The following is a 10,111-nucleotide window of genomic DNA, read 5'->3' as shown; positions in this document are numbered from 1 at the left end:
ACGTCCTGGAGTGGACCATCAAGCTGGATGAGCCCCAGACAGAATCTGGAGGGGGATCCCTGTCCCTGGAGATGCTCAGATGTGACAGTGGGAACTGGGCAGCCACCAAGTGGGGGCCAGACCCCCCTTTTCCAGATTCGCCTTCTCTCCCCATCCCATATGGCAGCACTGCCCCACAGCTATAGGGGTACCCACAGCCTGGCCCCTGCAGCCTTGCACCAGCCCCACTTCCCTGAGCCAAGCTGCCCTCCCCATGGGGCTCCCCATGCCTGCACCCCCAGCTCGCCCCTCCTGCCCAGCCCAGGCTGGGTGCTGAGTGTGTGCTGCCTTTCCTCCCTGCCTTGGCAGAGCCCAACTACTCCTCGGTGTAATTGGCCTCAGGAGGGCTCGGCTGTTCCTGCAGCTTCTGTGCAGCTCCTCTCACCACCCTGCACCCAGGAGGGTTCTGAAGCCACTTGTGGTTCTAAGGGTGTCTTTAGGGCCAGGTGAGGACATGGCACAAGCAGAGGGATAATCAGAGAATCATGGAATCAACCAGGCTGGAAAAGCCCTTAAAGCTCATCAGCTCCAACTGTTCCCCAGCACTGCAAAGGCCACCACTAACCCATGGCACTGAGGGCCTCATCTACATGGTGTGTGAACACTGCCAGGGATGGTGATTCCACCCTTTCCCTGGGAAGTGAGGCCCAGATACCCATACTATGTCATCTGCAGGGAAGGGTGCTCCAGGGGGTGGGAGCAGCTCCCAGGACTTGGTCACCCGTGTGCAGCACAGGTACTGCGTACCCATTGCCACACAGGTGGTGGTTTGTGCCTCAGTTTCCCCATGGGGAATTGCTGTCCTGCCATGAAGGGGGATGATGGCACCCAGGTACTGGTGGGTGTGCAACCAGGGCTGGGCGGGTGAGATGTCCCCTTCCTCTAGGAGAGGGTCAGGCAGAGGAGGAGGGAATCAAGGAGGCAAAAGGGGTTTTTTTCTTCTCAAAATTTCTTTTCTTTCTTTTTTGTTTTAATTTGTAAAGAATGTTCCATGAAAAAGGTTCAATTGCACACACATCTCTGCAGGTCTTCAGCATCAAGATAGAGGCCCCCAAACAGGAAAGTATAAAACAACAGATAAAAATAGAAGCATCACCAATACACATAGAAGCATCTATGCTGGCCCCCAAAGACCTGCATGAGCCTTCAGCCCCTGGTACCCAGGCAAAGCAGCAGCCCCACCCTGAGCCCTGCTGCTTGTATGAGCTGAAGATCTTGGTTCTTTATACCCAGGAGGATGCAGGACTTGACTTGTGCTCTCACCTCCACAGTTCCAACCCTCTCCCCAAATTTGGGTGGAAATCAGTCCAAGGGTGATCGGGTTGTTGTTTGAAAGGCTTGTTTATTGATTCTTACACTACAGCTCTACTCTTGCTAAATCCTATTGTTCCTATGAAAGGTCCTAAGTGCTTTAGTAACAAAAAAAGAAACTCTTTCCAATCTTCCAATTCTATTTAAGACTAAAACATACCACTAAAACTACAACTTCTACTTCCTCCTACCTAAAGGCTACTCTTAACTCTAAACCTATAGTGAAGAGAGGTAAAGAATCCAGTTCTTGAGATCTTCAAGTCAAGTTCCAGCAGCATTTGGCTTCGCTCCCGAAATGTTCATTTGCAGATACCAGCCATGTTCTCACTGCACAGAGCTTCAGTTGGTGTCAGTCCCAATAGCTCTCCCAGATGGATGTGACTTCATTTCCCCTGCCATCACCATAGCCTGCTGCACACACAGTCTGAGCTCCTGGATGGAGGCTTCATGTGGATTTCTTTCCTCCTCGGTCCCACCTGGGAGCATGGAATGTGAAGTGACCCAGTTGCCACCAATCAATGGCCATGCCACGGTGTTTCCTTATGGCACAGCCTTAACCGGGGTCCTTCATCAGCCACTCGGAGCCTGATGGATGAGCAGAAGTGGAGAGCAACAGTCTTGGAGCAAAAAAGCAGAAAGGGGTGAAAGGCAGAGAGGCTTCATGGTGATATAAACCCTTCAGCAACCACAGCAAGGATTTGGGGTGCAAAAATGACAGAAGCCAGTTCTGGGAGCATCCTGCTCAGCTCCTGCCAGGACCAATCCCTGGCTCCTTGCCATGTTGCTGCTGCTGCTGCTGCTGCAGGAATCTTCCCTCCTATAGTGCTGGTTTATGGAACAAGCCTTTAAACAGTGGTAATATAAACCAACCCCAAAACTGTATTTTCCCTATCCCCCCCACTAGGAAGAAATTCTAATGCTAAAAATATAGGTTTCTTTGAATATATAATATATAATAGATAATATAAAACCATCTAAAGAGGCAGCCTTGGTGAATTGATAAACCTTTTCTTCTTCCCTAGGCACAAGTCAGGAGGGAGCTTGAACTCCAGAAGCCATAAGGGACATCTATTGGCTGCTAATGATCATACTGTACCTACCAACTACTCTGAACAAGGGAAGAGAAACAGCGAGCAAAAAAGGTAAGGAAATTGCACTTATTCTATCAAGTCCTAAGCCACCAGGAATCTCATGTCTTGGGTGGGATTTAGCAGGTGCTTCTTCTTTAGCCCTGAAGGAATAGATGTCCATTTCTATGGATAAAATCAAATGATAATTCACATTTCTTCCTTTAAAAGTAAAAAAATAAGTACTGTTATAATTCTTCTCTTGAGGAAACTCATGAATTAGTGATTTGATGTGTCCTTTAAGGATATACCAGTTTGTGTGATGGTGGTTCGTCCCCCCTCCCCCAAATGTTTTTATGTGTAATCTTAAAAGGTGGCAAAAGTCACTGTGGATGTTTCTGTCTCTAGAAAATGTTGTCCCTTTAAGTCCCAGCAGCATTTGGGGGGGGGGCACAAAGTCTGCATGGGCTTTAAATGGGGACTGGTGTCTTATACAAGGGTGGTGAGGCTGGTCCAGTTGCCCTCCTCCGCTGGCAAAGAGGCGTCACAGGCTTCAAAGAGCTGGTCAATGTTGACACAGTTGGAGAGGCAGTCGTTTGTGCCTTCATCCCAGGGGTTGTCCAGGAAAGCTGCAGCCATCAAGGCTTCATCCAGGTCTGGGTCGGTTTGGTTGGATTCGGTGAGGGCCTGCTCCTGCCCCTGGGGACCGTCGATGTGGCCGTGTGCCTCCAAGTCCACATCACCTACGATGGGATCGATTGGAGGCGGGAGCTCCAGGTTTTCAAAAGCTGAGAAGTTTTCATTCAGGCTGGCGCTGAAGATGGCTGACCAATCAAAGTCACCTTTGAGGGACCCCAGCTCCGTCTGCTCCTCCTGGGTCAGCAAGGGAGAGCTGGAAACACGAGCTACCTTGGCCGTTCGGTTGGGCAGGGGCTTCTTGTGCTTGCACCCCACTTCATCATTGACTGGATTCATGTTCTGGCTCTCGGTGAGTTCTTCAAACTCCTTCAGCAGCTGCTGCGACTCCATGTTGACGTTGAGGATGTTACTGGAGGTGCAAACCAAAGAGGATGAGCTGGTGGTACATGGTGGATCCTGCTGGGTGTTTTGGGTGAAGGCCGGCTGGGTCTGCACAGGGGGCACTTTCCGCTTCTTGAAGGCACCGTTCTTGAGCCGGTCGGCGTACTGGGGGTCCAGCTTCCAAAATCCCCCTTTCCCTGGTTCACCCTTCTCCCGAGGCACCTTGATGAAGCACTTGTTCAAGGAGAGGTTGTGCCGGATGGAGTTCTAGAACCAAAAAGAGAAAGAAAGCCAAGGCTGAATGTTGGTCAGCTGCCCCAGCACCTACCTGCATGGGGAGATGGGTGGACAAATGTGTTTTCAGCAAGGACCTTGGGGAAAAAGAAGGCAGAATCAGCAACATCAGGGCATCCAGGGCTACATGCTCAACAGAAACTCCCCTGAGTCACCAGCAGTGTTCTTGTCTCCTGTCTAACCCAACCAGAGGTGGCAAGAGCCAAGGGGTTCAGGCTGCGACTTGCCAACCAGCAGGAAGCTTTTGGGCCACTCTCCTTGGCTATAAACTGAGGCCATGGGGCTTTGGATCATGCAGAGCACTGGGAGAAACTGGCCAGACGTGCTCTAGGCATGGAGCTAAGGGTCCTCCCTCACAGCTAAGGAGGAAGAGGAGGCTCTTTACACCAATGTGACTACAGCCCCATGACAAGTGGCAACACATGGCAGTCCCACACGTGAGGGCATCATCAGGGCCTTCCTTCCATTCCCCAGTTCTTCTGGGCCTATTGCTAGTGTTGAAGGGAAAATATTTGGGCAAAAACTAGGCACCAGGCAGGTAAACCAAGGAAGCTAACGTGGAATCACTGCATCTTCCTCAGCCACTGCTCAAATGAGCTGAGGGAGAGTCAAAAATGGGAATAAAAAAGAAATAGAGGAATTTCTGTTCCTGTTGAGCTGTTCTGACCCCCTGAATGTGCCTGGAGCGATGTGAAGAATCAGAAAGGGAACTCAGTTATTGGGTAAATAACCCTGCATTGGGCTCCACAAAGCCAAGACTGTATTAAGAGATTGGATATGGTAGAGGCTTTTTTTTCCCCCTAATGTTGCCTGGATATCTTTATGCTTATTCACCCATAATCCGTAGTGCCGAGGAGGAAAAACAAGGCTTGAATGCTTGGAGCTGGTGAAAAACACACACACACACACACACACACACACATACACACACCAAAACCCTCCTCTGGGCTGAAGCTCCTCGGGTGTGTTGGCTCCTCTCCAAAGCACTCAGCTCCCACAGGAATAGATCCATCTCCCCCCGGAGGATGGGTGGCATGACCTTTCTAGGCTGTCTTCAGTACAGGAATTGGGAGAGAGAATGAGAAGAGAGCCTCAGAAAGAAAGGAAAGAGAAAAGGGAAAGAAGAGAATAAGGGAAGAATAAAGGAAAAAGAAAAGAAGGAAAATAAAGAAAGGAGGAAAAGAAGAAAGCAGCAGCAGGACACAGACATCCTGAAACAATCCAGACTGGTAACTCCAGATTTACAGCTTAACTGAGTTTTACAAGGCTCAGAGACTCACAGGCTGAATTCTCTGCTCCCCCTCTCCCCTCCTCATCCCAAACCCACTCCAGCCTTCCTCCCTGGTTAGCATAGTTGTCATTCCTGCCCGCAGCAGTGCTGTGCCCCCCCCCTGCACCTCTGGGCAGGGATTGGAAACCTTCTTTCTTTTATTCATCAACACATTTAATTAAAACTGGGGTATTTATCCATGGGTTCACAGGAGCAAGTCAACACATTGGCACAGCTCCTCCTCCTGTGCTTCCCCCCAGCTCAGGGGAGGTTGGGGTGGCCCTGGAGAGGGACCCTTCTCCATGGTGGCCTTCAAGAAGCTGCTGGAGACCCCCCTGCCTGAGGGCAAGGTGGCCTGGTTTGCCCAGCCCTGCCTGGGTAACACCATTGCCAGGATCACTGGCACACTGTGGATTTGGGCTGGGAATAACCCAAGCAGAGGGACGAGCCACCAGGTCCCTCCTGCCCTGCCACATCCTACAAACCACACATGCCAGAGGTCCCCTTGTGTGACACAGGAAGGCAGCAAGCCAAGCTGGCTGGGAAAGCCCCTGTGCTTCAGGCTGTCCCTAAAGCTGGGGAGCCCAGAGGCTGTCCTATACCTAATGGGGACATGCTGGTGCTAGGCTGGGGACAGCAGCCCTGTTTGACCTCTCTTGGGCTTCCCTTACAGTGATGGACCAGAGACCTGCCCTGCTTCGAAAGCAGTAGCACTTCTGCTCTGAACCTCCTCAAGGATGGATTTGTCCAGCAAGCAGCATCTCCCCAAGAGTCTTCTCCATCCTTCTGCTACTCCTGGTCCTCAGCACCCAGAGATACTCACCCTGGTGACTTCACATGTGTTCAGCCCCAAGAGACTCGGGACCCCACAAGAATCCTGAAAGGTGGAGTCGGGGACAGAGACATTTTCACACCAGAGCCAAGAGGAGTCGCAGGGACTAGCAGGTACCTCCCTGTTCCCAAAATGGCCCTGGGCTCTCCCCTGTAACGGCTCCTTCCCTCTGCTGGCCTCATGGTTGTGGCATTTCTGTGCCCCTATTACAGCCGTTCCCCACCAGCTGTCCTCCCAGTGGGATCCAGCATCCCAGTGGGACCTTGCCTTGCATGGTGGAGGCTGTGGAAAGCCCTCTTCAGCCCTGCAAGCAGAGGGGACAGGGCAAGAGGTCTCCAAATCTCCTACCTGCCAGGTGGGATCAGCATGTCTGAAGTAGCAGAAGTTGTCAGTAATCCACTTGTAGATGGCAGCAAGGGTGATCTTGGGCTTCTCACTGGCTTCCATTGCCATGCAGATGAGGGTGGCATAGGAGTAGGGTGGCTTGGCCTGCGGGTTGGTCTTGTAGTCGATGCCTTCTATGAGCTGAGGGTTCATGGCCACGATGGTGTGTGCTGTCCTCGAGGTGGATGAAGAGATGGGCTTGCAGGGGGTGTGGGGCACGCCCATGCACGCCGGGTCAGCGGCCAGGGGTGAGCACGGGGCAGCAAAGCTGGGGATCTTCTGATAGTCGTGGGGGTCCGGCCCAGTGGGGCAGCAGGAAGACTTGCCCATGCTGGCACTGGTGATGGAGAAGTCCTGCAGCCACATGAGGCTGGTCAGGCTGTCATCCAGCGCATCAAACTCATCCAAGGTGCCCATCTGCAGTCTCTTCCTCCTCTCCCGCACACGTTTGGACCACACGTCAGCGATGCCTTCGTTCTGTACCGGGTTCTGCATTTGCAGGGTGTGCAGATACAGAAGGGAGGAGATGGGGCAGATCCTGCAGCAACAACAGGGAGAGAGTTGGAGACTCCCTGAGGTGCAGCCACTCTCTGGCACCTGGGCCTGGGTGCTCTGGGTGCTGCTGGGTGAGCCCCATCCCCAGGGTGCTGCGTGCTGGAGCCACATCGACTCCCCTGCAGTGCTTCAGCAGCCCTGAACCTCAAACTGCTGCACCCCCCCCCCCCCCCCCCCCAGTATGCCCCAATCCAGGTGTCCCAGCACAAGCCTTGGGCTGAAGAGCACATCAATTTATAAATAAATAAAATTAAAATTTAATTATAAATAACTATAAATAAATATTTATTTATAAATAAAATTATTTTAAACATATAAAACTTATTTATAAATAAATATTTGTATTTATAAATATTTATAAATCAATAACACCCACACCCCCTTTAAACAACAAACTCCATCCCTCAAAGGGAGGATGCTTTTCCCACTTCCCCCAGCAGGACAAAACCTCAAGGTCCAACCGCTCGACAAAACAGCTTCAATTCCCCATCACCATCACCACCACCACCACCAGCATCCCTCGGGTTTGGGCTGTTGCTGCTCTCCCCCTTCCCCTGGTCTCCCTAACCCACCCCTGGAACTGTCCCCCAGGCACACCCTCACTCAGAGCAGCCGGTAGATTCGAGCCCCGGTTATTCCCAGGGCAGGAGCAGGTGTCTGGTCTCGCTGCTGGGCTGGAACTCCCAAAATCCTGAGGTTTGGAGGCGAGGAACCTCTCCCGTGCGACCCGCAGCGGCGCGACCGCACCGGCTTCAGAACGGTTCGAATCCCGTTCTGCTCAACGGCCGCAGGGAGCGCGGGACGGGGCGCGGGGCCGGAGGGGCGGGGACAGTAGAACACCGGCCTCGCTCCAAATAAACGGGCTCCCGCCGCCAATCCCGAACTAAAGGCTCGGGGGGCAGCGGTTACGGGTTGGGATGCTCCGGTTCCAGTGTCCCCCCCTCGCCCCGGCGCCCGCGGCGGGGTGAGCGGGACCGGAGCCGCTCGTTGCGGCGCGTGTGTTGGGGGGCGTAAAAAGGATGGAAAAGGAAGTAAAACCCAGGACGATAAGCACACCCAGGGACACGCACAGAGACACAGCACAGCCGCATCCACACCCCCCCAGTGCAAACCTACCGCACCCGCGGGCGCTCCCCCCGCGCTGCGCTGCCCCTCCCGCAGCCCCGCAGCTGCCGCAGCCCTTACCCGGCCCGGCGATGTCCCCGCTGCTTCCGAAGTTCACGGGAGAGCAAAAAGCGCTGGGGAAAATCGGGGGAAAACAGGGGAAAAAAAAGGAGAAAATAACACAAAAAAAAAAGAAAACCGGAGCGGCGGTGCCGGGATGCGGCGGGGGGGATGCGGATTCAGCTCTCCCGCCCGGTGGCGGTGCGGGCCCTGCCCGCCGTTCCGCCGTGATTTCCCGGCTTCCCGGGGGCTGCTGTTAAGTAGCTGCTCCGAAAGGCTTCTCCTGTTGTCACGGCGACGCTCCGCCCCGTAAACAGCTTCCGGGCCTGCCACTGGTCCCCGCGTTGTCATGGGGAGCACGAGGGGACCTGCCCCTTTAGGTTGAGATTTGGGCATTTAGGGGCCAGAGGCCTGGCTGGGGATGCTCGCAGTTTGGAGGTGGGCATGTCTGTGGTACCCAGGGATGCTGCGGGGCTCCACCGCAACCCAGCACAGCACCAGCACACCCCAAACCTGTATCCGGGCCACCCCCCTCGGCTTGGCAGAGGGGCAGCCCCATCCCTTTTCCTCCTGTCTGTGCCCCCAACCTGCTTCTGACACCTGACAGAGTCCACAGCGATGACAGCAAAGCTGACAGGGGGTTGGCAGCCCCCCAGATTAAAGGGAGGGGTCCCCCTTTATTAGTTAAAATTATTACAGCTATATGCTTCTATAAGAAATCCCTATGTTCCCCCCACCACCAGCCCAAAGGATCCCAGTGAGGGACCCCCTCCCTGACCAAGGGGGCAGGGAGCAGCCGTGAATCCCAAGAGAAGCCTGTTTGGGAAGTCTGTTTCCACCCCACAGCACAAGGCTTTGCCCTTTGAGAAGTGGGGGGCTTGGGGGGACTTGGGGAGGTTTAAGGCTTCTCCTGCGTCTGCCCACAGGGAAAGAGGGTTTGGGAGCAGCCAGACTCACTCTCAGGGGCTGAAGCACGTGTACATTTAGTGGTTTTCCTGCCAGGATCCCCAGGGATTTAGGCAGGACAAGCTGGGGGGCAGGCAGGTGTCAGACCCTCTCCCCAGATACCCCTCTGCTCCTGCTCATCCCTGGTGGAGGAGGCAGCTCCCAGGGGAGTGGAAATTTCTGTTTCACTTTTCCACAGGTGACTATCCAGCAAACACCCACCCCAAAGCTCAGGGTCCTGCCCTCTGGACAAGTCAGTTCCCTCAGGAGCAGGACCTGCTCCTGCAGGAATGCCCCCTAAGGCAGAGTCCAAGGGCTTTCCTGAGCAGCCCGGGCACAGCCCCACAGGCCTCAGTTCTCTTCCTCTCCTTTTGGAGGATCTGGCCACCTCAGGCCCTCCCCAGCAGCTGCAAGGTGCTTCCATAACAAGGACATGGAGCTGCTGGAGCAAGCCCAGGGGAGGCAGGGCTTGGAGCACCTCCTGTATGAAGGCAGGGTGAGAACACTGAGGGACCTTCATCATGGACTGTAGTGATAGGACAAGGGATGATGGGTTCAAACTGAAACAGGGGAAGTTCAGGTTAGATCTAAGGCAGCAGCTCTTCCCTGTGAGGGTGCTGAAGCGCTGGCACAGGGTGCCCAGAGAAGCTGTGGCTGCCCCATCCCTGGCAGTGTTCAAGGACAGGTTGGACAGGGTTTGGAGCAACCAAGTGGAAGGTGTCCTTGCCCGGGGCAGGGGGTTGGAACTGGATGGGGTTTAAGGTTCCTTCCAACCCAAACCATTCCATGATTTTATTATTCCCCCATTGTGCATCACCCCCTCCACTAAAACTGCATTCTAACCCCCCTTATGACCCTCCTCACCTTTCAGGTATCAGCCCCCGGTATGAGTTTTCCTCCCCAGCACTGGAGGGGTTTCTCCTGCAGGAGGACCCAGCTCTTCTCCTCCAGGAAGTCTCCTCTGGGTGTCCTCATCCATCCCAGCAGTGCCAGGGACCCCCTGCCTGGCCATCCACACCGCAGCCCAGCCCCTTCCTGCAGAGGCTTTGTTTGCATTTGCACCTTCTCCATCCTAGCAGTGCTTGGGGAAGGCAGGGGGTGGGCTGGAAGCGTTTGGAAGCGTTTTAGGAGATTTGAAGCAGCTGGGCTGGTTCTGGGGAGGTTCCTGGGTGGATGCTCCCACCCAAAAAGTGTTTCCACCCACCACATCTCCAGCTGCTCTCACCTTGT

The 10,111-nt window shown here is 54.2% G+C and overlaps 1 protein-coding gene across 1 annotated transcript; it reads right to left on the bottom strand.

The window, feature by feature from the left end:
• Positions 1-2,734: 2,734 nt before the first annotated feature.
• FOXJ1 (forkhead box J1) lies at positions 2,735-9,849 on the bottom strand. Its single transcript, XM_061461903.1, has 4 exons — positions 9,746-9,849; positions 7,958-8,010; positions 6,182-6,755; positions 2,735-3,704 (listed from the first exon to the last, which is right to left on the bottom strand). Exons 3-4 carry the CDS (start codon positions 6,710-6,712, stop codon positions 2,907-2,909), a joined length of 1,329 nt encoding a protein of 442 aa, XP_061317887.1. The 5' UTR covers positions 6,713-6,755; positions 7,958-8,010; positions 9,746-9,849; the 3' UTR covers positions 2,735-2,906.
• Between the last annotated feature and the right edge of the window lie 262 nt (positions 9,850-10,111).

This window comes from Pezoporus flaviventris, unplaced genomic scaffold (assembly GCF_033815535.1).
Source record: "Pezoporus flaviventris isolate CSIRO_AGI_PZ_B2104156 unplaced genomic scaffold, CSIRO_AGI_Pfla_v1 ptg000034l, whole genome shotgun sequence".
In the NCBI taxonomy this organism is placed as follows: domain Eukaryota; kingdom Metazoa; phylum Chordata; class Aves; order Psittaciformes; family Psittacidae; genus Pezoporus; species Pezoporus flaviventris.
Note: the sequence above shows the minus strand (reverse complement) of the source record. Positions and strands in the feature narration are given on the sequence as shown.